General features: G+C 39.7%; 1 protein-coding gene across 43 annotated transcripts in view; it reads left to right on the top strand.

Moving 5' to 3' along the window:
• Ank2 (ankyrin 2) overlaps positions 1-26,666 on the top strand; it is a 313,942-nt gene that overhangs the window by 195,853 nt on the left and 91,423 nt on the right. For 31 of the 43 annotated variants that reach the window (XM_076574943.1, XM_042279861.2, XM_042279856.2 and 28 more), the window contains 7 exons: positions 4,395-4,592; positions 7,095-7,193; positions 7,351-7,449; positions 13,647-13,745; positions 20,265-20,462; positions 24,639-24,737; positions 25,211-25,309. In XM_076574943.1, the coding sequence (XP_076431058.1) occupies positions 4,395-4,592; positions 7,095-7,193; positions 7,351-7,449; positions 13,647-13,745; positions 20,265-20,462; positions 24,639-24,737; positions 25,211-25,309 (891 nt within the window). The remainder of the gene's footprint in view (positions 1-4,394; positions 4,593-7,094; positions 7,194-7,350; positions 7,450-13,646; positions 13,746-20,264; positions 20,463-24,638; positions 24,738-25,210; positions 25,310-26,666) is intronic. The other 12 variants (XM_042279894.2, XM_042279895.2, XM_042279862.2 and 9 more) reach the window with 3 other exon arrangements.

Raw genomic sequence — 26,666 nt, 5'->3', positions numbered from 1 at the left:
ACGCAATCATTCTCTGAAAGGTATGTTCCACCAACCATTAAAAAAAAAAAACTGGCTTTATACAAGAAATAGATATTGTGAAGTAAGTTATCTGCATTGTGTTCATTATCATTCTGTATTGTGAATGTTGCAAAAATATATATTTTTAAAATATGTTACAGTTTAGACTGGGTTATGCAGAGATAATTGTGGAAAGCTTGTTGAAGAAATATACTTCAATTTAAATGGAAACAAAATTTCAGTCCAATCATGTTACACCCGAATTTTTAAAATAATTAGAAAACTGAGGACTATGTGATCTTCCAAGAAATTTTCAAATAACTTTGTTTACACTTTATTTATAATGGACTCATAACAAGCAAGAATATGGATTACCTAAGTGTGACTTTTAAGGTGGCTTTTCTGTCTAATGAGGAGTCATTTAAATTTAAGGGTCTAGCATTAAAGATCATTGGTGACCACATGGTTGTACCCATTCAGTCCAGCATCCAGCTATATCATGTATGAAGAAGAAACAATGTACTGGGTACTGTTCTGCTTACCAAGGAACTAGCAAGATGAATACTAATCAGAAAGTATCTTGAAGAAGCTTAGAATCTCCAGGGCAGCAGAGATGGGAGAAGATTATGAAATGCAGAGCTCTGTGAGGGTAAAGGACGCGGAGCAGATGAACTGATTGGGTTGGAGCAGGACAATGCCACTAGCATGTGTGTGGCACAGTGCCCCCCTCGTCCCGCTACAGCTCTCAGTTTTGACTCACCCAGTCTTTCTCCTTGAAGCAACTTCCCCTCAGTCTTTGAAAGCTGGGACTCTCAGCAAAATGAATCTTCACCATACTCCAGGGCGAATACTCAGTGTACTGACTGTAAGACCTCTGTGATTCCCACCTCTAATCTCATGTTCCCCAACGACCCCTCCTGTCTCTCAGCTCCCTCGATCTACATCTCTGACCCCAGGCTGTTTCACCATCTCTCTCTCTTCACCCTGGGCCTTTACCTCTGGACCACAAAGTTCCATTTCTATCACACCTCCCTACGGCCTCTGGTGACTAAGTCCATGTCACAGTCCTGCACCTGAGCCTGGCCACAGCGATGCAGCTGCCTTCCGACTCCTGATCACTACCCTTAGCTTAGCCCAGTGTGTTGACTGACAAATTACACTGCAGTTTCCATAGTGATTCACGTTGCTCTCTGCCGCCTAACTAAGCCACAGTTTTTCTTTAAATTGCTCGGATGTCTTTATCTCTTCATACAACACGGAGAAAAACTGAAGGAAGCAGGAGGTGATGTCCACAAACTCCCACTTCCACAGCTATCTGGTTCCATGAATCAGAGCTGCGGAGTCTGTGTTCTGTCCTATTTCTGTCCCCTGGCACGGCTTCCCATCCCTCCCTTCCCAAATGCTTTCCTCATTTGCCTTCTAGGACGTGATATTTCTTTGGATTCCTTCTGCATCTCCAGCATCTGCATCCCAGGCTCCGTGACTGTTTCCTCTTCAGCTCCTAGTTCTCTGGCGGTTAGCAGTTCTGTGTTAGAGGCCACATGCTTTGTTTGCTCTGCCTCTCCCTACTCACTTCCACTGACATTTCCTGAAGTTTATCTTTTAACAGTACCTGTGCTCTGCTGACACATATGTGGACATTTCTAGAATTCTATATGTTCATGGCAGCTCCCTATGACTACTTGGATATTTACTGGGCAGTTCCAAGTTTAAAAACAAGCTTATGGTATTTTGCCTACCCCTAAATATAACCCTCTTTGAATCTTGTGTCTTCATTCAAAGGCATCTCATTCTTTCAATGTCTCAGATACCTCATACCATGCTGTACTCTCCTTTTTCTCACTACATTGTACCACCGCTTTCTTCTATATACATCATTAAACTAGAAGCTGTTGAGGAGCCTCATTGCCACCATGTATCCCATGTAGATGGTTACAAGAGGCCTCTAACTGGTTTCTGTTCTCTTTTTCTGCAGTCCAGCTGTTCTGAACACATTAGGCAATTCTTATTGTCCCAGCCCTTCCAACCATGGCCGACCTCTCTCACAAAGTCTCTTATGCCTCTGAACTCCTCTCCTTCTTCACCCTCCTAATGTACTTACTTAAAGACAGATATACTTCCTTACTGTCTATTGAGGTCTTTCCTGTGTGGTCCCAATAGGGAGTGCTTGCATTTGGTTTTTTTTTTTTTTTTTTCTGTCTTATATGGTTATGTACATAAGTATGTGAAGTAATGAAAGCATTTCAAGAAATAAAAGTAGAAATAGAATCACTAAAGAAAAATCAAACTGAAATAAAACTGGAAATGAAAAATTTAGGATATCAAACAAAAGCTCAGAGGTAAGTGTTGCTGGAGGGCTTCTCTCCAGGTTCCCCAAGCCCCGCAGTCCCACAATCCACTTATAAAATAATCACTCAGACGCTTATATCACTTATAAACTGTATGGTCGTGGCAGGCTTCCTGCTAACTGTTCTTTTATCTTAAATTAACCCATTTTTATAAATCTATACCTTGCCACGTGGCTGGTGGCTTACCAGCATCTTCACATGCTGCTTGTCCTGGCGGTGGCTGCAGTGTCTCTCCTCCTTCTTCCTGTTTCCCCAATTCTCCTCTCTCTTTGTCCCTCCTATACTTCCTGCCTGGTCACTGGCCATCAGTGTTTTATTTATATAGAGTGGTATCCACAGCAGGTAAGCCCCACTAGAGAATACAAGCCATGGAAAAGAGAATTCCAGATCTTGAAGACAAAGTAGGAGAAATGGGCAGCTCATATATATGTGTATATATGTGTATGTGTGTGTGTGTGTGTATATATATATATATATATATATATATATATATATATATATATATATATATATTAAGACTCTTTCCCCAAATTATAAGGTACAGTCTGGGATGGCATCTGTTGTCTCTTTGAGATGGTGTAACATAATTCCAGGTTCTTCTGGCTTTCATGGTCTCCACTGAAAACTCAGGTGTTATTGTAATAAGTCTGACTTTATATATGACTTGGTCTTTCTCCTATGAAGCTTTTAATGTCCTTTCTTTGTTCTGAACATTTAGTGCCTTGATTATTATGTGTCACGGGGAGTTTCTTTTTTTGTCCTGTCTGTTTGGTGTTCTATGTACTTCTTGTATCTTGATAAGCATATCTTTTTTATTTAGCCTGGAGAAATTTTCTTATATAGTCTTATGAAAAAATATCTTCTGTACTTTTGACCTGAGTTTCTTCTTATTCCTCTATACCTATTATTTATAGGTTTGGTCTTTTCATAGTGCCCCAGATTTCCTGGTGTTTTGTGCCTGGATTTTTTAGATTTAACATCTTCTTAGACTGAGCTATCCATGTCTTCTACTTTGTCTTCAAGATCTGGAATTCTCTTTTCCATGGCTTGTATTCTCTAATGGGGCTTACCTCTGAGCTTTTGCTTGACGTCCTAAATTTTTCATTTCCAGTTTTATTTCAGTTTGTGTTTTCTCTAGTGATCCTATTGCTATTTTTATTTCTTGAAATGTTTTCATTATTTCATTCAACTGTTTGTGTTGTTTTCATGGTCTTCCTTAAGGCATTTATTCATATTCTTTTTAAAGTCTTTTCATATATTCATAATTGTTATTCTGAAGTCCTTATCTTGTACTTTAGCTAAATTATATTTTGGGGGCTATTATTATAGGATTCTGGAGGAGATGTTCTGTCTTGGCTGTTGATGTTTGTATTTTTGCATTGGGATCTAGGCATCTGATGTAATGATGTTTGAGTTATTTCATAGTATAGATATCTGATTTTGTCTTTGTTGGGTGGATGTCTTTGTCTGTCTCTTCCCTCCTGCTTTAAAGTAAGTCTTGAATTATGGATTATTGGATTATTCAATATTTTCCAATATTGAATTATTGGAAAAAAGGATCTCAGAATTTTTCTGAAGCCTGAACATAAGATATAGTGAATTTTTTTCTATTTCCTTGACCCATGCACACACTTTCCCTCCTTTACCCAAGTACTTCTCTGTTTATAGGAAAAGAAATGCAGGTAGAAAGATAATTTAATGTAGATTATTATGTATAGTATTAGATATAAATGATTTATGCATAAGCCATCATTCCTATATATCTAATACTGTTCTCATAATTTGTAAAAATCAAGGTGAATTGACAACACATACTATAAAAACCATGTAATGTCTTTTGCTAAAGATTACTATGGTTATAAAATTAAATATACTCTTTCCTTCCCCATTTACGTAACATAATCTGTTCTACATTCAGATATTAAGGGAGAGTTATTTCTCCTGCCTCCAGCTGTGTTACGGATCAAGGTTGCCTTTGCAGGCCCCCAAACATGAAGGTAATAAAAACAAAACGTGGACTTGTTTCTTCTTTGTTTTGATGTGCAGAATGGGCTGTCTCCACTTCACATGGCTGCTCAGGGGGACCACGTGGAATGTGTGAAGCACCTGCTACAGCACAAGGCTCCTGTGGATGATGTCACCCTGGACTACCTGACGGCCCTGCATGTTGCTGCACACTGTGGCCACTACCGTGTCACCAAGCTCCTTCTGGACAAGAGAGCCAACCCGAATGCGAGAGCCCTGGTAAACCTGGCCCAATCCACATTCACCAAATATAGCCCGAGAAAGCAAAACCACATTGATTAGCCAATGGCACCTACACTAATGCATGGTTATAGATCCACAGTTAATAACTGCCAACTTGTCACCCTCCTGAAAGCTGGCAGCCTACTTCATGCTTCCATAGTTTCCTAAGTGGACTTGAGCATGAGCAGATTTAGGAGAATACCAGATTATTATTTCTGAAACCTGTGGGTTGTGAAGAGTATGAAACTCTGGGATGATGAGTATCTTAAAGTAGAGGCTAGATATTTAAAAAAATAAGAAATAGAAGGTGGTGGTGGTACATTTCTTTAATTCCAGCACTCGGGAGGCATCCGCAAGCTGATCTCTAAGTTCGAGGCCAGCCTGATCTACAGAGCTAGTTCCAGGACAGTCAGGGCTATAAAGAGGAACCCTGTCTCAGTGGAAAAAAAGAAATAACAAAGTTAGTTCTAGGTACCTCTAAATACTAGATAGATTTAGTATACAGGTAAGAAAACTTTGATCTTTATGAATCTCTTGAGGAAAATAAAGGGATTAAAATGGTGAATATATTTGACTCTATGAGAAGGTCTTAGACAGAAGCTGGTGAGAGTTCACTTGGACATTTCCTTTATGGACTGACTACCCATCCATGGGCTGGGTGATGCTTGGTGTATTACTGCTCTGCAAAGCATTTTAAAGAAAGCATTCCAGGACCTGCTCAAGAGAAACTGTAGGAAGCCATCCCCAGGGCAGCTTTGTGTCTCCCATGATCTAATAATGTGGAACAAATCTTTCTTGCTTCACTTATGGCCTAACTAATTAGTACGTTAGGCAGGTACTAATTGATGGCATTTGTTTTCTAATTCTCACTCTAAGAGCACATTGCTTTGTTTTCCTATATGTTTACATGGTTTATGTCAATTAAAATTCCCTTCAAACAGCTTTGAGAGTCTATTGTTAAAATGATTAAATACTGGGCTAGGGTAGTAGCTGAATTTGTAGAATACTTGCCTAGTATGTATGAAACCCTAGGTTTGATTCCCAGCAGCACACAAATAAGGCATGATGGTACATGCCCATAATCTTAGCATTCATGAGGTGGAGCCAGGTGATCAAAGGTTCAAGGTCATCCTTGGCTATATTGCAAGTTTGAGACCAGCCTGGGATAAATGAGATCACCCTATCTCAAAAGTCAGTCGTCATTTGATCAATAAGCAGAGTAATAAATCAAGCAAATTATTAAATATTGAGCATATTGATTTATTTGAAAAATTTCAGTGCAATTCACCTATTACTAATTACTTAGGAAGTGATTATACTAATTTCCTCATAAGATGTTGAAAACACTTTTTATTAGATAGTGATGAATAAGCTTATAAATTATGACAAGTGATTAGTTGCATGTATTTTAATGCCACATATACATGTTGCTTATCTTCAGCTTATGACATAGTGTATAATCAGGGGACATAACTCAACAAATTATGTTCATCACGCCACTGTAAAGAATACAAAGTCACCAGCTTATGTGAGACCATATGCTTTCCTGAGAACTGGTAACATACGAAATTATCACATGACACTCAGTTCCCACCAGGACATTTAAAACTGTTAATTGGCAAGGTATGTATCCTGTAAAAGATCAATTGTTTAAATAAAAAGACAACAGGTATATTTAATACATAACAATTTAGCAGAGGCTAGGTAAATTTTTATGTGATTTCTTCAATTCCTTAATAGCAACCTAGTTTACAAAATTGCAAGTACCTTCCAGAAGCTCCACTTAACTTTAGCTCTCAGAGGTGTTGTCGGCAGCCATCCCAGAAATTTACCGTATCTTTCTTGAAAACATTCAGGAATGTAATCATTTCCGCATAACATAAAATATATCTGGGAACTTAATTGTTTCTTTGTAAAAATCAAATGTATCTGATTGGTATACATGTTATAATATAAAACTTAACTTTTCTTATAAAGATTGTCAGCATAATGATTTCTGCTAATTTGAAACTCTCCCTAAGAAAATAATAGCAAAGCTGAAACACTTTTTATAAAGCCATCATATTGCTAGCTTTTTGAAAGTAGATGAACAATTCTTATGCTCTGAGAAAATGGCCCTCCATCATCAAAATATACTTCTATTCACTCCATCTTTTTCTCCATCACCTGACCTGTCAAGACAGCCTATTTCTCTAAAACATAATTGCCCTCTACCTTTTCTCCTACGAAAAGTGGGCTTACATACTTTTCTCTGTTTTTGTCTTCTCTGTATGCACTCAGAATGACAGAAGTAAAATTCAGTTCCCATACACACACACACACACACACACACACACACACACACCACCACTTCTCTTCCCAAATTTCCACCTCTGTAGGGCTTGAAGAGACGGTGACATTATGTGACGATACAACACTACCGCCTGTGATGTGGCAGCATGGAGTTGCGTGAGAATTGTTTCTGCATGTTTTCAACTAACTCGATTGTCTTTTGCACAGAATGGTTTTACTCCACTGCACATTGCCTGCAAGAAAAACCGCATCAAAGTCATGGAACTGCTGGTGAAATATGGGGCTTCAATCCAAGCTATAACAGAGGTAGAAAAGTGTTTCAGCTTCTCACCAAACATTTCCTCTCTGATGCCTTCCTCTTCCTCTCACCCATCTTCTGTCCTCTCCACTCGTCTTATTTATCTGAAGAAGCCCCAAAGCCCCCAGTGCAGAGGAGTAAAACTGCTGTTGCTTTGTTCCGCAGTCTGGCCTCACACCAATACATGTGGCCGCCTTCATGGGCCACTTGAACATTGTCCTCCTTCTGCTGCAGAACGGAGCCTCTCCAGATGTCACTAACATTGTGAGTATGGCTTGGCTCAGAATAACCACAGGGAGAAAGAGTGAGAGAGTCAAGAGTGGGTGTGTGTGGGCTTGTGCGTGTGTCATCAGAGCTCAGAGAAGGGCCTCGGAAGCAGCATTTTGTAAAATAATGTTTGGAACTTTCCTGAATGCAGAGTCCAGGTGGCAGAAAACAAATGGAAAGCTGGGGATTGACCCGGCTTAGGCTTCCTCGTGCAGATGGATTAAACATTCATCTAATGCGTGTAGTAAAACAGAGTATGTTTTTAAAAGTCCCCTGAGGCTGAGTGTGGTCAGACTCCTCTGCAGTCTCTAGCTGTTGGGAAGCCTAGGCAGGTGACTTACTTGTGAGTCTGAGCCAGCTTTGACAGTGTGCTTCAAACAAACACACGGCTCTGAAAGTGAATGAACGATGGGCTGTACATCAGTCTTCAGGGCTCACCCTAGTTTGCTTGAATGCATTGTATTCCAGATAATTTCCAATAAAATAAGCTCCGTAATCAATCTTGGCAAAGACACGCCAGATATAGGCTTCAGTGAGGATAATTGTTTTTGATGTCACAGTATCCTTTATTCTACATTGCATTTGCTATTTCCTACTGAGTTTTAACTTCCATCGTATTCATATATGCAGTGGAGGTTCCTCATGCCTGAAATAGTTATCAATAATATTATGCAATGAATGCTGGTCACTGGGCCCCTTTCTTTCTGCTAGTAAGTACTGAGTCTTCCAGAATTCTGTCTGGTCTAAATTAGGATTTTCACTTGATATACGTTTTTCTCTCACTGTCTTGTACCACCCTTTAAAATCTCTCTCTGGTCACTGTTTCATTGCACATAATCTGATTCAAATTTTCCCTCAGGGAAGAAGAACCAACTGTATGTGTTTATTCAGGCAATAGACATTCCCAGGACCACAAGAGAATTAAATTTTTAAAAAGCACATGCAACAAAATAATTCTCCCTACATGAATATTAGCAGCCATTATTAAAGTGATCATACTTGTAGCTGTTGACTGCAGCATGTGCTAATTTGGGCATAACTCTCTCTATTTAAGTTGTGAACCAGGATGTCCAGGTTCTCTCTTACCTGTGCTCTTTCCCACATCCTCATTTTTCTGTACTTTATGTAGTTTTTGAAGGCCCTGGTGCATGGACAGAGTCCAGTGGAGAACCCAATTTACTTAATATACTTTTTATATTATTCAAAAGTGAGAACGTAAAACCATAAAAGAATTTCAGATCTGTATTTATGTTTCCTTAATAATAGCATATTGACCCCAATATAACATTACATGGCAATTCTTAATCACCAAGTACAGGGGTCATTTCCTAATGTGCCAACTTGAGTTTAACATTTTTGAATGCTTGAAGAATTCATGGGGCTGGAGAGACGGCTCAGTCATTAAAGTGCTTGCCGTGAAAGTATGAGGACCTGAGTTTCATCTCTGTCACTCAACATAAAGTCCTGTGTTTCTGCAACTCCAGTGCTCCTTTTGGAGACAGGTAGGAGGGCCCCTGGGCTTATGACCGGCTAGTCTAGCCAAACTGATGTGACTCAGGTTTGCTGAGAGACCTTGCCTCAAACAAATAGGTGGAGAGCAATTGAGGAAGTCATCTGAATCCCTGACTTACACACACTCATACACACATAGAAACAAACAAACAAACAAACAAACAAACAAAAACAATTCATCTTTTTGCTTTTTATTAATCTTTTGCTTTCAATAACTCTTATCAAAAGATTAACAGAGACAGATCAGTAGTGGGAAATACTTTACTCAATATCAAATTATCCCTTTTAAATAATATATTACATGGATTTGTCATTTCCTACAATTTTTAAATTTTTATTTCATTTTGTTTTGTCTCAACAAGCCAAAAAAAATTGAAGCAGAATATTCTTACACACAGGGCAGTAACTTTCAAGAAAAGCACTCCTGTGTGCTGACCTACTTTTGCCATTTGTTTTCATTCTGTTTTCCTCTATTTTCTCATTTTACTTATTTGCATTCCAATACCTACAGAAATCACAGAAGCAATAGTGATATGTTAAAATATATCATCATATTCCCCAATGATGTGCGTAATTGTACTAAATGGGGAGCTTGGCCTGTAGCATGAATCTTAAAAGTTCTTATTAATAAAATCAAACCCAAGGCCAGTTATTGGGGTCCATGCTGGTAGATCAGAGAGACAGAACAAGCCACAGCTATCTCACCTCGCCGGATCCTCAGCTGGTCTTGTCTCCTCAGACTGGAGGCCTCTGAGTCCTCATCCGGAATGGGTCTCAGCTGAATTACTGCTCAAAAGCCTGAATGCTTAACCAGCCAAAATCTCCTAGTTTCTGGTCCTCACGCCTTATATATCTTTCTGCTTTCTACCACCACTCCCTGGGATTAAAGGCTGGCTTTCTGGGATTAAAGGCGTATGTCACCATGCTTGGCTATTTCCAATGTGGCCTTGACCTCACAGAGATCCAGAGGGATTTCTATGTCTGGAATGCTAGGATTAAAGGTGTGAGTGCCACCATTTTCTAGCCTTTGTATCTAGTGGCTGTCTGTTCTCTGACCCCAGATAAATTTATTAGAGTACACAATATTTTGGGGAACACAATACCACCACATTGGCCGAAATTTCTTTTTTTGTTTCTTTTTTGGTTTTTCAAGACAGGATTTCTCTGTGTTGCCCTGGCTGTCCTAGAACTTACTCTGTAGACCAGGATAGCCTTGAACTCAGAGATCTACCTGCCTCTGCCCGCTGAGTGCTGGGATTAAAGGTCTGCCCCACCATACCCAGCTGAAGTTTCTTTTAGTAGATATTTTTGAAAATTCTTCAAAAAATAATCCACAAACAACCACTTAAGTGACCAATTCCAAATAGTTTGTTGATTCTTAACTGTTGTGTGGTCTCCTCAGGAACATGGAGAGAGTTAGACTGCACATACATTTCTAGTATTCCCATCCTTTCAGGCTTTGAAAGAACCTTAGATTTGGCGATGACTGTATTGATCTCTAGCTCCCACATGACAGTTGTCCTAAATTTCCTCATTGGTTTCATCTGCTTGTCCTTTACATTGTTTTCCTTCAGCCCACTCCAAACAAGCACTTGAAAGCTCCAGTCAACCAATCCTTCTCAATAGGATCCCTGGATATATTTTTTTGTTTGTTTGTTCATTTTATTTTTAAAAGCTATATCCTTCAGATAAGAGACAGTGTAGATTTACTGGTCAAGATGCAAAACTCCCTATTCAATTTTAATTCCAGATAAACACTGAATTCCTTTGAATGTAAGTAGATGTCATGCAACTGTTGAAACATGATAAAATAAGTACTTGATTGTCTGGAATTAAAATTGAAACAGACACTTGAGCTTTTTATTTGCTAACTCCGGCAACCCTACATTTAGAGTGATATAACTTTCTCTAGCAGCGTGGTGCCTGTGAACTTGTGTGTTCTCAAGATATTAGGACATTGCTACTGGATCCAGAACTTTGGGATTTAGTTACGAAGCTGTGTGGACAAGGACTGCCTGCTTGCTGTGACAGTGCCAGTCATGTCCTGACCCCAGTGCGCCCACCCTTGGCACCTCTGTGTGTTGCTGACATCGTGTTGCATTCCGAATGCAATTCTGTCTTTTGTGCTTTGATGCTTTCCAACTAGATGCAACCCAAGTGGGAGTCCATGTAGCTGTCTGCTGGCCAGTTTTAAAGCTGTGAAGGAGGGGCATGACTTGGTACTTGCTTTGGACATGAACATGCGCATTCTCCTGCCGGTTTTGTTTTGTCTGAAAATCCACACCAAGTGTAAGATGCACCAAGCACTCAGACATTTGCAGACACATTTTTTCCCCCAGACAACTTCCTTTCCCAGAAAACTTATACATGAACTTTAGCTGGTGACCTGTGTTCTATAATAGACCCCTACCATGTTCATTGATAACTGTGAGAGTAGAACATCAAGTACTCAAGCGCTCTTGACAGTACAACACAGGTCATTGAGAAATTCTATCTTCTTATAACCAATTAGCAGATTTATAGTTAAGTTCCAATTTATATTATGTTTAAATGTTTTACCGGTCTCTAAAGTTAAATTGTTTAAATAAGGATATCAGGCTGTGCCTAACAACCAGGAAACAGAAGGTCCCAAATAAGGCAATATGCAATATTTGCTGAGTTTCTTTTCCTTACACTTCTGCATAAACAATAGGAATGTAAATATAAAAAGGTAACCACAGTTTATAGTAAATGCCAATTACTCCAGAGTCACTAAATGAGACTTAAACAAGAAAATTCTTCTAAAGTAGGGTGACCAGGTGTGAGTATAAAAATCAACTGTTCTTGTAATAGGAAGCTCATGCTTTAGAGTAAGCATATATATATATATATGCTTTATATATGTGTATATATACATGCTTAATATATGCTTTATATACATGTTTAATATGTGTGCTTAATCTAAAGCCTGATATACATATATATACACATATACATATATGTATATATATGTCATCACTGCAAATGTGTAGACACCAGAGGATAACAATATAGATAAAAAATAAAGGTTTTTTAAATATTAAAACTAGTATAGAAATAGTTTTATATTTTGAAAACTTACTAATAAAGTGTGGCTTAAAAATAAGCATGTAAATTCAACATTACATAGAAACCCCTAGGGGTATCTTTGACTTAATTTCTAAAAAGAATTATCTTGCCTTTATTTTTATAAAAGTTACTGAAATAGCTAACCTTCATCAGACTTAGAAATAAAATTTTGAGTTTTTCTTCTTCCTGTAATCATAACATACCAGTCTCATATACTTAGAGATGTGTGGATTACAGAAGAAAAAAGGATAAAATCATGGTTGCCCAAAGAGGAAAAAATCTCACCATACATCTGGAGACTTAAAGACAAACTTGACTAATGTCATTTTATAAAACACATTTCATATACATTTGCTTTACAAAGTCAAAATTCGCCATTAGAAAACTAAGGCCACTAGAGGACAAGTTAGCTGCCAGAGAGAAGAGAATATTCAAGTCAACATCTAGGTCAGTGCTTTCTAGTCACATTGCTTGACACCCATTTCTCATAACTCCCAAAGCGATGGATGTCATCATGGTGAGAAAAGGGAACTGTGAGCAAAGAATCCCACTAATTTCATGTTAAATCTTTTAAGAATATTTTATGCAAGGAATCAGAAGATGTTGTTCACAGGAGTTTTTCAGAAGCATCCCTTCCCAACATAGGCATGTTTGAAGTCAATCTAGTTCCTGTTACATGCACCCCCCTGCTCGGTTATTGTCAGCTCACCCTCTAGAACAGTTGCGCTCAATCAAACTTGTTTTATCCTAATACTGTGTTCTAACTCTGGGATTATTTGAATGACAAACTCCCTGCCCACTTTGGTGATAACAGGTTTCCCTATGAGAATAATCTCTTGTCTCTAACCATTTTCTTCATCGTCTCCTGATTAGCATGTCAGACCTTAGTATAGCGTAGGCAGCCAAGGACTGACAAGATGCCCATGCAGCAAAGGAAACTGTTAACAGCTACTTCACTTAACTGTTAACTGAAACTGTTAACAGCTACTATACTACCTCTCAGTAGCCTTCTGCATCACCATCTCTAATTAAATACAGTCTTTAAAATAAGCAGTACCTTGTAGAAAAATTAGTTTTCTTCTATGAGTAGTTATGGTCAAATTTCACAACAAATAGACAAATCAGACATAAGATTTTGTTCAACAGTGAGGTTTGCAATTTGAAAAGAAATTATGTATGGTGTAAGTGATGTGATTTATTTTTTGCAATGTGTCGACTTGACCTTTGACATCTGGAGTTTCTCATTGAACGGGATGGATGACAGATTTTAGGTTTGTAGAATGAAAGATCACATCTTCACCCAACCTCATGTAAGTTACACAAGATTGATCATGAAGCTAAACCATAAGGGTGTCCTGGACATTTGGGTAAGTTCACTGGTTTGTCATTAATGAAAAAACATTTACAAACATTTGTGCTTCTAAAGATAGAGAAGATGCAAAATTACATTTTTCTAAACCGAACAATTATGCCTTCTCATAGATCACTTATACACTTGGATATCTTGCTGAATTTCACCAAAAAGGATACCGTTGTTCTTTGCTATCCAGAGCAGTGGGTTTATTTATGACTGGGCAATCTTTGTTTTCTGGCAGCGTGGTGAAACAGCACTTCACATGGCAGCCCGGGCTGGGCAGGTGGAAGTGGTCCGATGTCTCCTGAGGAATGGTGCTCTTGTGGATGCCAGAGCCAGGGTAGGTGCTAGCTCACCAGCATTCTCCTATTGTAGTAACACACCCCCTTTATAAGATGGGGTGTCTTCTTTAGTTCCTTGGTTTTGAAAGTCCACAGTGTACCTATCAATCAACTTTTCGTTATTGTGATAAGTACCTGAGAAAATGACTTAAAGGAAGGAAAAGAATTATTTGGGCTTGCTGGTCCAGGGGTCTCAGACTATGATTGGATGGCTCTGTATTTCTGGGTTTGATGTGAGGCTAAATAACACAACAGAGCTAAGCTACACACTTCACAGTGGCTGGGAAGCAAAGAGGGTGTGGGCCTTTGCTAGTGCACTTCATCCAAGGACCCCAGTCAATTGGATGGCGATGCTCACAATTAGGGAAGATTTGCTCCCCATCCCTTAATTAGTCATCTCTGTAAATGCCCTCACAAACACTCAGAAGTGTGCTCAACCACTCTTCTAGGTGTTTCTCAATCTGTCAAGTTGATAGCCAGTAGGCGTTACCATAGGTTATTAAATTGACAGCATCAGATCAATAATGCTTTAGAATAAAGAAATACTATATAAGTGTATGCAATGAAAATACACTGACGTTATAGGAACATTTGAATGGAGTGTAGTTATATTTAATAAATTTAACATACAAGAAATACAGAATTGACTTTAATTTTATCAGTCTTTAATCCTGAAAACCACTTTCACATTTATTTGTTCTCTAAATTTATAGTCTTGCCTGAACTATATGGCACTATACATACTAAACATCATTTCTTACTACCAGAACCAATCAGATTTGCATACTGACTCTTTCCAAGTTACCTAAAAACAAAATGTCTTCAAAGTTCTAATGCTTTCCCTTTCCCTGTTTGATTTCCCTCTTTTTTTGTTATGATGTCTACTTTCTCTTTATGCTGGTGTTTATATATTTGAATATTCTGCATATTTATTATCCCTGAATAATAGGCACTGGAGGACACCTGATGACACTTCTGTTTCCAGGCAGTTCTAACTCCCTCACAGGTTGATTTTTCCTTCCTGTTTTAAAGAATTTAATCCCCTTCCCTTTGTGTGGCAATCTTTCTTCCCGAAATGTAGCCAAGCTTCCTTGCCCTGCTATATGTTCTATTTGCCTTCCATATTATTCTGTGGACTTTTGCAGTCACATCACTGGGAATCTCAGGGACCACTTAGACATGCTCTCTCTTCCTCCTTTAGAACTCACTTCATCTTGATCCATGCCATATGACCTCATGAGGAAAAGGACTCTTGGAGTCAAAACATGCGTGGTCAAGATTGTAAGCACTCTACCTCCACATCTTTATCCTTGAAGTATGAGATTTAGACTCAGAAACTCCCAATCTTCTGCAGGCTTCCATAGTATTCTCTGACTCGGTGGAGTTACCAGGCACATTTTTATGATGATTTCCACAGTCATGGGGAATCAGCAGAACACAGGCAGCTTTGATATGGCTTGTTTTAGATCTCATCTGCTTTTCTATCCTTCTCATAAGTAGTACAGTTTATATCTTTAAGAATCACCACTGGGAGCTGGGTAGTGGCAGTACACACCTTTAATCCCAGCACTCAGGAGGCAGAAGCAGATGGATCTCTGTGAGTTCAAGAGCAGCCTGATCTACAGAGTGCATTCTAGGATAGCCAGAGATGTTACACAGAGAAACTCTTGTCTTGGAGAAAAAAAAATCACCACTAGGGCTGGGGGAACGGCTCAGTGGTTGAGAACTCTGGTTGCTCTTGCAGAGGACCTGAGTTCAATTCCCAGTACCCACATGGTGACTTACAATCCTCTGTAACTCCAGTTCTTCTTCTGACTTCCATAGGCATGTGATATATATACATACTACACATAGATGGATGTGTATGGATAGAAAGCATTTATACATGTAAAATAAATAAATCTTAAAAAATCATCAAGATTAGATCATGTTTTTATATATTTAGAGATTTTTTTTATTTAACTGTATTCTATGATATGACTTTTCTTATTTCCATTTAATGGTGCCTAGATAATCAGTATTTATGATGTAGTTCTGAGCCAGGCAAAGGTGGCATATGCCTTTTATACCAGCAGTCGGATAGCAGAGGCAGGTGGGTCTCTAAGTTTGAGGTCAGCCTGGTCTACAGAGCAAGTGAGTTCCAGGATAACCAGGGATACACAGAAAATCCCTGTCTCGAAAACTCAAAGCCAAAAAAAGAAAAGAAATAGTTCTATTGAGGGTGTGAGGATGCAGCTAGGTAGTAACGTTCTTTTCCTAGCATGCTCCAAGCCCTGGGCTCAAACTCCAGCACTGAAAGAAAAAGTTCCATGGTCAGCCCATCCATATTGAGTGTCACATACTTCTTCAATTATACTAGAAATTGTGATAATATTTCAGGTAAACATTTTATAATACACATTTAATAATAAGATTTTTCCATTTATTTAAAAACAAACCTGTTAATATTATTAATTAAATTTCTACCAAACTAATTTTTTTATGTTTTGAAACAGTATTTAATCATTTCTTTATCTCTCGGTAGTTTTTGTACGTTGATTTGATCCACTCTTACTGTCTCAATGTTCTAGTTTGTTGTCTGTTGCTGTGATAAACACCATGACTAAAATCTTGGAGAGAAAAGAGTTTATTTCATCTTATATTGTCAGGTCATAATTCATCATTGAGGGAAAAAGTTAGGGCAGGAACTCAAGACAGGAACCTCGAGGCAGGAACTGAAGCAGAGAAACACTGCTCCCAGCACACTCTGATTTGTGCTCAGCTGACTTTCTTTTCCATGCAGGACCATTGCCCAGGGGCAGCGCAGCTCACAGTGCTCTGGGCCCTCCCACATTAGTCAACAAGGTAGAAAACTCTGCATGGATGTGCCCATAAGTCCATCTGATGCAGGCAGTCCCCCATGAGAGACTCCCGTAGATAACTCTGGGCTGTGTCAAGTTGACCGCTGAAGCTAACTAGCTAAGAGATGGACATTTTTGGATACTGTCTGGAACACTTTATGCATGTGCTCATGGGAGCCTCTTTCCTTTAGAATGCTGAGGTGTCACTCACCTTTATGTATTTAGCATGAAGGCTCCATCATTGTGTTTCCTCCTCTGCAGTCACACTTACTCTTCTTCATAAAGAAACATCTATTTCTTTGTATTTTTTCAATTTAAGTTTCACGTGCTATTATTTCTTTTTCTTTTTTGGCTTTATCATTTATATTCCCAGATGCACTTGCAATCCCTCAGCCTGATAGTCCTCTGTGAGGAACAAGGACCTTTCCTGGCAGAGCAATGCTCTCCAAATGCGACCTGTGTTACAGCCACCTGGGCACCCTCTTCATTGCAGGCTGGGACACTGTTCTGCACTTCTGGCAAGCACCAGGCAGTGCCAATGGTGCCTATCCTGGGATATTTATAGCAACTGTGAACCAGGATTTTCTTTTCATGCCATGTTTTCAGGTGCATTTGGGCCAGGAAGTTTTGGCTTTTGTTTAACTGAATCCTTTAATGTTTTCCTGGAACTTTGTGGTTTCATTAACAATTGTTTGATGCTATATAATTCATAAAACATTTTTGGCACAGGTTATTTCATGTGCAGGGAAGCTTGTGTTAAAGGGTGGTTTGGGGTCCTAAAATTCAAGATTTCACTCGTGAACTGTAGTCATAGAATTAGAGTAGATAGGATACCTTTCATAACCCTGAGATTTTTCTCCTAATTGGCTCTGCCGGGAGACAGTAATTCCGCCCCAATAAAGTCCACTGCCTGGGATATGGCTTTCTGGAGGACATCAGTAAACTGTTATCTATCATGGGCTCTCATTTTTAGGTGGAAAGCTAGCCCTGTTTTCTAGCTCCCCTTCTACCCACCCCCACCATTGTCTCCTGTGGATTTAAGTCAGAAGCCTACCAAGGTCTGTCCTCTGGAATCCCTTTTGTTTAGAGGCTTGCTGCATTGGCACAGTTGTGAGCCTGGCCTTTGCTTTTAGGTTTGAGTGATGGCAGGATCCTTAAGCTTAAGCTAATTTGAAACTTAACTCCTAAAATTTTGCTCAGCTGCCCCCAGACATGGTTTGGAGGAACACTGGTAGCAGGAATCACATCAAAATTTTAAACTTTGGCCCAGCTGCTGTTCTTTCTGTCTTTTTGTAAAAAGTTGGGGTTCAACAAGTCTCCCTAAGTTTGGCTGCCTAGGAGTAAAATAAACAGTAGGCTTCCATAGTGAAGCAGAGACCACCTGCTTCCTGCCTGGGCTATGACCCAGTCACTTGTGCTTCGTGAGAAGGCCCTGTATTGGAAAGGGTCAGGGGACCGGAACTCCTCCATAATTTTATCCTTTCTCGTGAGGCTTCTGCACTTTCCCAATTCTTTGCCTTGATTTTGTTAACTTTATCCTGGGGTAGCACATACAAGTTTTGCAGTTCAACACAGAAATCAATGCCCAAACCTGAAAAGACCTTATATGCCTGCTTAAACGCTGAAGGATTTTCATAATAGCAAAATTATATTATTTCCTTTTCCACTTTCAGATGGAAATATATCAAAATATTTTTTAAAGTAGGCTAAACATCATTAACTTTTATTTAAACAAACAAGTTGAACCAACAAATACCTTACCAGTCTGTGGTCTGAGCACTAGGGAACTATAGTCAAGCATTTAACCAGTAACTGCTGGTTATTAGCCAGTATCACTAATGCAGTAACTACAGCCAGTTAGAAATTGTCCGTTGACTAGAGCTCCAAAGGTCACTGTTCCCCCAACTTCTCCCCACTCTCTAAAATCCACAGTTTCCCCATACACATAAAATAAAATCAATAATCTAAAAAAATAGTTTTTGAATCTCCGTTTGAGTGTGTTGCTTTCTGTACCCACCTCCACTGGGCTCTGTTGGCGGAGGTCTGAAGGAGAACCCAGCTGCAGACAGTACCGAGGCTCTTCTCAGGTCCTGAGTTGATGCTGACTGCTCTGTTCACCATTTACTCTTGTTCTGCTCATCCCTGCTCACCTTGTCCTGACCGTTTTCTTCTTGGCCATCTTACTGTGTCTACCTTTAGTGTCTGTTTTAATAGCTTAATGACCTTGAACAGTCTTTGAGACCTCATTACATTCTTGTTCACTTTATCTAGAAAAATTATGGAATAATACATTTTATGCTTTCTTTTGGTGTCTACTAGGATAAGTCATATATGCACCATGCACGAAAGAAATTTATAAGTTGCTGATTTTTATAGAACTTGAATTCTATTGGTAAAATAATTGTGTTGCTATTACTTACTAATCTCTTCCTTTGAAATTTGTGTGATGCTATTTCATCTCTTCCTATAATTAAAAAATAACATTAAAGTGTTATATTTATTTAGACAGAACTATTATATTTTTCCCCCTTTCATTCTTATCCCTGGCAGCTCTCCCAGCTTTCTCTTGTTGCTTTTATGATGACTTACCTTGGGGAAGATTATAAAGATACACCCCTGTGTATTCCTAAGGGTATACTCAATTTTATTTTTATAAGACACTGTGGTTTTTCCTAGTTCTTTTAACCCTGAGAACATTATTTGTGACCATGCGTTAGAGTCAGGTGATCTTATGAGCCCTGCTGAATATGTTCTTCCTGGGCCTTCTCCTCAGCTCCATCCTCTCTGGTTTTAGAGCAAACACACTTGGCAGAGAGTTCGTTCCATTTTCATTTTGCCAGAGTTCTGTTTCATCTTTGAAGACCTAGATGTGCATCGTGGACCCATCTGCAGCGAGCGCTTCCTGGAACAGCCTCTCTTTAAATCATACTACAATGTAGTCTTTATCCACAGTTCTCCTAGAACAAAATGACCAGCATTTGTGTCCTTGGCTCAAGAGTGAAGTAGGAATAGCATTTTCCAGCTTCCTTGGGTCTTTTCTTTTGATTCAGTTCCCAGAATAAATCCTGCCTCTTGGTGAAAGCTCTTGGAAGAGAATCTAGGTCTTAGGATTTTTGGACTGGATTGCTTTCTCCTTCAAAACCACGAGTTCACCTATAAGTAAGCCTAAAAGAGGGTTGAAGATTTAAGGAGTAAAGACATGTTTTGGGGGTGTTCACCAAACAATGACCAGGTTTATGAATATACATTCTATTTAAAAATCTGAGGGATTGGCTCAATGGTTAAGAGTACCTGCTGCTCTTGCGGAAGACTGGGTTTGGCTTCTACATCCACATGGTGGCTCACTACAGTGTATAACTCCTGTTCCACAGGATCTGATGCCTCTTCTGACTTCTACAGGAACTGCACATGCGTGGTGCACTTCCTTACACATAGATACTCACGCACATAAACAAACAAACATAGAAAATCTTTTTGCAATTTTAAGGGAGATTTTTCTGCCAAATAGATCACTCTATAACAAATACAAATAAAGCCCTGACAGGGTAGTAACAGTTTTTGTTTTTGAGTAGAGATTCCTAGAGGTTCAAAGAAGGTATCGTGGAGTGTTTAGAAGCACACATTCCTAGTAAGATTGGGTTTGCCCGGAGCTAACTGATCTCTTGCCTTGAGTTGTAGGAGGAACAGACTCCTTTACATATTGCCTCCCGACTGGGTAAGACAGAAATTGTCCAGCTGCTTCTCCAACATATGGCTCATCCAGACGCAGCCACTACAAACGGGTACACACCACTGCACATATCTGCTCGGGAAGGGCAGGTGGATGTGGCCTCTGTCCTCCTGGAAGCCGGAGCAGCGCACTCCTTAGCTACCAAGGTAAGGGGGATGGGTAAGAGAATGCAAGTGCCGCATTAAGGCTTTGCTCAACTGCAGAAGGGTTTCAGGAAGGGAAAAATCTCTGTCAGGCCTCTGACTTGTTTCTTTGCTGAGTATTTTAGATTATGACCTAAGTGATGAGAAGGGATTGCAAAATTTTATGTAACATCTTCAAGGAAGAGCCTTACATTCCCATCGTCTAATTGAAGTGCTAGTTCCTTTTGATATAAGCATCCAGAAATGTAATTATCATGATTTTATTACCACAAAGCAAAGTCCACTCTTTCTTTCCTTTTTACTATAAAATATATTCTCTAGAGGAAAAAAAAAAAAGGTGGGAGAGGGTGAGGCCCCTACCATGTTGACTGGCATCACTGGTGAAGTAGAAAAGACTGCATTAGATGAGCAGCGCTATCTGCTGGGTGACAGAGTCAAGGGACTCTGTGCTCTACCCTGCCTTTCCCAGTCCTAGTCCCGTCACCTCTCATTTGGCATCTCATTTCCTTTGTAGTGTCTGACTCTATCAGTCAAGTCTTTGTTGCTAAGATAAAATACCATGACCAAAAGCAGCTCATATAAGAGACAGTTTGTTTTGGCTTATGGTTCCAGAAGGCAGGTGTTTTTAATGGCAGGGATGGCATGGCAACAGGTGACCAGAGAAGGAACCTGGGTGATGACATTTTACCAGCACACGAGAAAGCAGAGAAAAAAAAATGGGAAGTAAGGCAAAGCTATAAACATTCAGAAGCCATCCTCAGTGATACACTTCCTCCAGCAAGGCTGTACCTACTAAAGTTTCCATAACTGCCACAGAGAGTGCCACCAACTGGGGACCAAGTGTTCAAATGCCGGAGCCAATGGGGGAGGGACACTTATCCAACCCACTACAGCAACCTTTGCCAGCTGCACCTTTCTCCCGGTTATTTGCAGCGTCTAGACAGAACAGGTTTGCACATCAGTTCATGAGTTACACTAACACCAAACAAAGACTAATATCCTAGCCTGTGTTCAAAGTTCCATGGTAGTGCGGGGCTGCCTTTCCCTCTCTCGGATATATTCCACTAGAAATTCACTACATGGAGATGAGTTATAATAAAGCACGAACGTGCCAAAATAGCCGGAGAAAATTCGATTGAGCTAGGGCAGAATAACAGAAAGGCAAGGCAAATAGGATTCAGAATACACGAACTTGTCACAGGGCAACGTACTTTCCACATGTGCAATAGCAGTTCAGATGAAGTAAAATGCCATCACTCAATAAATAGGAGTAAATACTATGCCTGGGTGGGAGGAAGTTACCAAGTGTGGACTGAAGTGGTGGTGTGGCCTCTGAGCCCTCAGGAGTGAGAGCAGCCTGCTAGTTACCATCAGCACAAGCCTACTGGAACATGGCTGTCACAAATGTTCTGACATGGGGCTGGAGAGAGAACTGGGCAGTTAAGAGCACCTGCAGCTCTTACAGAGGACCTGACACCCACAAGGAAATTTACAGCCATTGGTAACTCCAGTTCCAGGAAATTCAAAGCCTTCTACTGGCCATGTGGCACACAGTCATAGAGTCAGGCACATATTCTTATACATAAAATTAAAAAAAAATCATCTTTTAAAATGTTCTGACATAATAAATTGATCAATTTTCAAATTATGACACCTGAAAAGGTGAATGAATTTTACAAATTCTTCAAAAAGAAAAAAAGATCTTAAGCACTGAGCAACAATCTCAATGAATGAGGAATTAATGCATGTAAAAGTAAAGGAATGGAAAATAGTCTTTTGTCTTTCAAGGATTTTTAGGATGGAAAAAAAATAACCAATTCCATAGTGCAGTAGGGTGATAAGATAGAAGCAATTGTTAAACAGAACAGTTTAGCGACCAAGGCCAGCTGAGTGTTGGGTGACTCATCATCATTAAAGCCGTTTAAGTGTTTATAAATACCAGAGGGAGATGATGCGCTGATGAGGTTCACATTGAAAGAAGTGGCCCCGTGACTCAAGAGATGCCTTCTATGCCTGCCCGTCACTCTGCAGTGAAAATACTATGCAGTTTTGTCTAATGAGGGTTTCCGACTGTACAGCTTCAGCTGGATTGTAAGGATAGGGGGTTGATTTTTCTTCCTTCCTATGAGGCTGTGTCAGAGAAATCTATCTCACCCCAAGATAGCACTATCCAGCCCTTGTATGCACGGAGTGCAGGGAACAGAGCCTCAACAGCAGTTGAATTTCTGTGGATGGATGCGAGAGGAAGAAATAATTCCTACATGTGTCTCACACAGGGAAAAACCCGAAGGAGTCACTCTCTTCAAAGAACTATTAAGACCAAATGTTTCTTTTTTAATAGAAAGGAAATCATCTTAATTAAAAATAATTTGTCTTGTGACACTATGAAAGGGCAATATTGGTTGGGAGATGAATATTTGAATCACTGAATAGTGATTTTGATGGGGACTTGTTAGGGTTTCTGTAACTACAACAAAACACCATGACTAAAAGCAAGTTAGGGAGGAAAAGGTTTTTCTTTTGGCATACACTTCCATATTGCTGTTCATTATTGAAGGGAGTCAGGACAGGAACTCAAGCAGGGCAGGATCCTGGAGGCAGGAGCTCATGCAGAAGCCACGGAGGGGTGCTACTTAATGGCTTGCTTCTCCTGGCTCGCTCAGCCTGCTCTCTTATAGAACCCAGGACCACCAGCCCATGGATGGCACTACCCACCATGGGCTGGGCCCTCTCCCACTGATCACTACTTGAGAAAATGCCTTACAGCTGGATCTCATGGAGGCATTTCCTCAACTGAGGTTCCCTCCTCTCTGATGACTCTAGCTTGTGTCAAGTAAAACCAGCCAGTGTGGGGACTTAAATAGTGCTCAGTGCAGAAGTATTTGCTAGGTTATTTTCTAGACTCTGGTCAGCATCAGCAGTCTCCAACTCCCACTGTTGTTCCAGAAAAGCATGTGGCTAAAGTGTCTGTCCGGGAGGATGCTCTGACATCATAGTGGGGGAGCTGTACCACCTGGAGGGTTCAGGACTGGGACTCACTTTATTTACAGCATGCCGCTCATTGAAGTACTGCTCTTGGTTAGGCTCACGGGACAATGAGTGTGTACATATGCAATGTGTAGAACAGGCATATTTTTTATTATTAATTAAATTTATTCATTTATTACTGCATCCCAACTACAGTTTCCCCTCCCTCCTCACATGGCCTTTCCCTACCTCTCCTCTGCACCCCCCATTCCCCTCCACCCTCCGCCACCCCCTACCCCTCCACACCCCTGCAATCCACTCCTCCTCTGTTTCTGTTTGGAAAGATGCAGTCCTCTCATGGGTATCAACAAAACATGGCTTATCAATTTTTAGCAGGACTAAGCTCCCCTCCCCACTTGTATCAGGTTGAGCAAGGCAGCCCAGTATGAGAAATAGGTTCCCCAAAGCCAGCCAAAGTGTTAGGGACAGCCCCTGCTCCCACTGCTAGGAGTCCCACAAATAGACCAAGCTACACAGCTGTCACATGTATGTAGAGGGCCTAGGTTGGTCCCATGCAGGCCCCTGGCTGTTGGTCCAGACTGGGACAGGCATCTTTTAAAAGCACATTGTTGAAGCTTTAGTGTGGTTAACTATCTAGTATTAGTCAGTGAATAGCACACCAGGACAATGGATTTGACTAGAGAATTTGGTCTTTTGGACAGCATGGTCTTCTGGGAAAGGGGATAAATTTCAGAGTGTTAAAAATATATTTTTAACAGAATATTTTGAATGAAAAGTATAAAAAGACTACAAGAAATCAAAGGCAGCCAGCTGTTCACTTGGTTGTGTTCGTTTCAGAGGCAAGCTGAAAGACAGGTTTTTGGTATTTTGTTTTCCATTCACAAATCAGAGCCATATACCACTGACACCAGTGGATTATGAATCTCAAATTGTTAATGTCAAGTTTCAGTCTCCAAGACTTCAAATACATTTGTTGTTGTTGACTCCATCAAGCCTAGCAAAGCTCCTGCCAGTTCTGGTTAAGTTTCATTCCTAACCCTTTTACTTATCCATGACTAACAGATTTCATGCCATCATTTTTCACAAATGGAGAATCAATAGTGTTTGCTTAATGGGTTAGCAAAAATGTTGTAAGGAATTGAATTTAAAAATCAAACAAACTGATTTTCATATTTCTTTGTCACACTATAGAAGGGTTTCACTCCCCTGCATGTAGCAGCCAAGTATGGAAGCCTGGATGTGGCAAAACTTCTCTTGCAGCGCCGCGCAGCTGCAGATTCAGCAGGGAAGGTAAGTGGTTTCCGTGGTATGTTTTTATCATTCAACTCTGTTGACTCTTTTTTTATCACACATCAGAAATGAAGATGAATGCTCCAGGCAAAAGTGGACTGACTGTTGATATACACTGAAGTTGAAAAGCATTTTTTTTTTTTTGCAGTACCTCTAATATGTATTCTTATCCTAAAGGGCCCACAGCTTCTCTGTATCAAGAAGAATCCTGTGATGTACACAGAAATTTAACTTTGGTTCATTGTGACCCGAAAACTGCCCTTGGCTAATTTTCAGTGCAAACATTCTCAATTTGAGTTTTGTTTCTAATATGAAAATTATCATGTGTCTGTTTGTTCTTCTTTCCATTGACCATATTAATTAATTAATTTATTAACATGTAATTAATTGATAGCACCGTCCATGCATCCTGGTAGCTTCAGAGCAGCTAACGCTAATGTATTAATGCTGAGATTTAAACACCACCCTTACAGAATGGCCTTACCCCGCTCCATGTTGCTGCTCACTATGACAACCAGAAGGTGGCGCTGCTGCTGCTGGAGAAGGGTGCTTCCCCTCATGCCACTGCCAAGGTGAGGATCACAAACTAGCATTCCCAGCGCCCTGTAGCTATAATCTGAGTATACAGGGCCTTGCTTTTAAATAACTGAAACAGTAATAATTTTAGGGTAACTTCCTTTTTTTACTGTTTCTACCAATCGCTTTGTCTAAAACTTCTTTTGCAATTTTTAAAGCTGGAAGTTATCAGTTGAGACTATGCATATGAGCTATGGAGATTAATCCTATTCTTAGCTGTCAGTGTTTTAGATACTGAGAAATATAACTTGACAAAGGAGTTATAGGTTTTTCCTTCTTGCCTATAAAACATAACTTTCATACCCTCATTCCTTCTCACATCAAACTTTTCGCTCTGCCCCTATAAAAAGTCTGTTGTTTCCTTACCTTTTAAATGTTCTTCTGGGCCAACTGCATTGTAGATACTTTTAACTGGGTCTCTAGATGACCAATTCCTTCTTGGTGTATATCTTTCATCTATAATCAAACATAGCTCCTACCTAGCCTGGTTACCTATCAACAGGTTATCTTAGTTTATACTGTTTACAAATATATTTTTATATTGGAAAGATACATGAATGTTACATCTTTCCCTCACTCATTTAAAATCATATTTTAAAATCTTTATCATGATTAGAAAATAGTAGTGTTAGATCCTAACAACACAAATTTTGTCCACCTTTGTGTTCCTTTACCCATCACAGAGCCTGGCTTATTCTAGGACTTCCACAGCATTTGCTCAGGGAGTGTAAAGAACACTCTAGTTAGAACCATTTGAGTACAAGTATTGTAGCGATACCATAGGAGTTACTCAATTAGATTCTGTGTGGTTACAGTCATATCTGATGTGTAGAATTCAGTGGTGTAAGACTGCATGATTCGTGAGCATTATGGACAGGTCATAGCCAGCTCGGAGCAGGTCATCTTTCAGGTAGAGGGGACTAGAACTGATCAAAGGGTCAGGAATAGTTGAAGGAATGGGATGCTTCGCCTAGAAGAGAGAAGATTCTAGAGAAGTCTTTAAACAGAGATGAAATCCACCACCAGGTATTCAAGGACTATCACATAGTGGCTGCTGTCCTTTCTTCTCTTGTTTGGGAGAGAATCTAATTATGAAGAGACTTTCAGATTTGATATTGTTATGTATGTATCTGTTCTAGAGTATACTTGGGATATTTTGTCTTTGGTTGCAAAGATTGGGTAAGGTTAGATGGAAGCATGTCATAACTAAGAGTTTGAATTGATTGTCAGCTTAGGTTTATCTTTTCTGGCTGATTATATGTCATTATTAGATTGGAGATAAATATTTGTTCTCTCTGTGTGTGATGTGTGTGTGTGTGTGAGCTGTGTGTGTGTGCTGTGTGTGTGTGATAC

The sequence above is a fragment of the Peromyscus maniculatus genome, chromosome 6 (genome assembly GCF_049852395.1).
Source record: "Peromyscus maniculatus bairdii isolate BWxNUB_F1_BW_parent chromosome 6, HU_Pman_BW_mat_3.1, whole genome shotgun sequence".
NCBI classification, from domain to species: domain Eukaryota; kingdom Metazoa; phylum Chordata; class Mammalia; order Rodentia; family Cricetidae; genus Peromyscus; species Peromyscus maniculatus.
The sequence above is the reverse complement of the archived record's forward strand: the minus strand, read 5'-3'. Positions and strand labels throughout refer to the sequence as shown.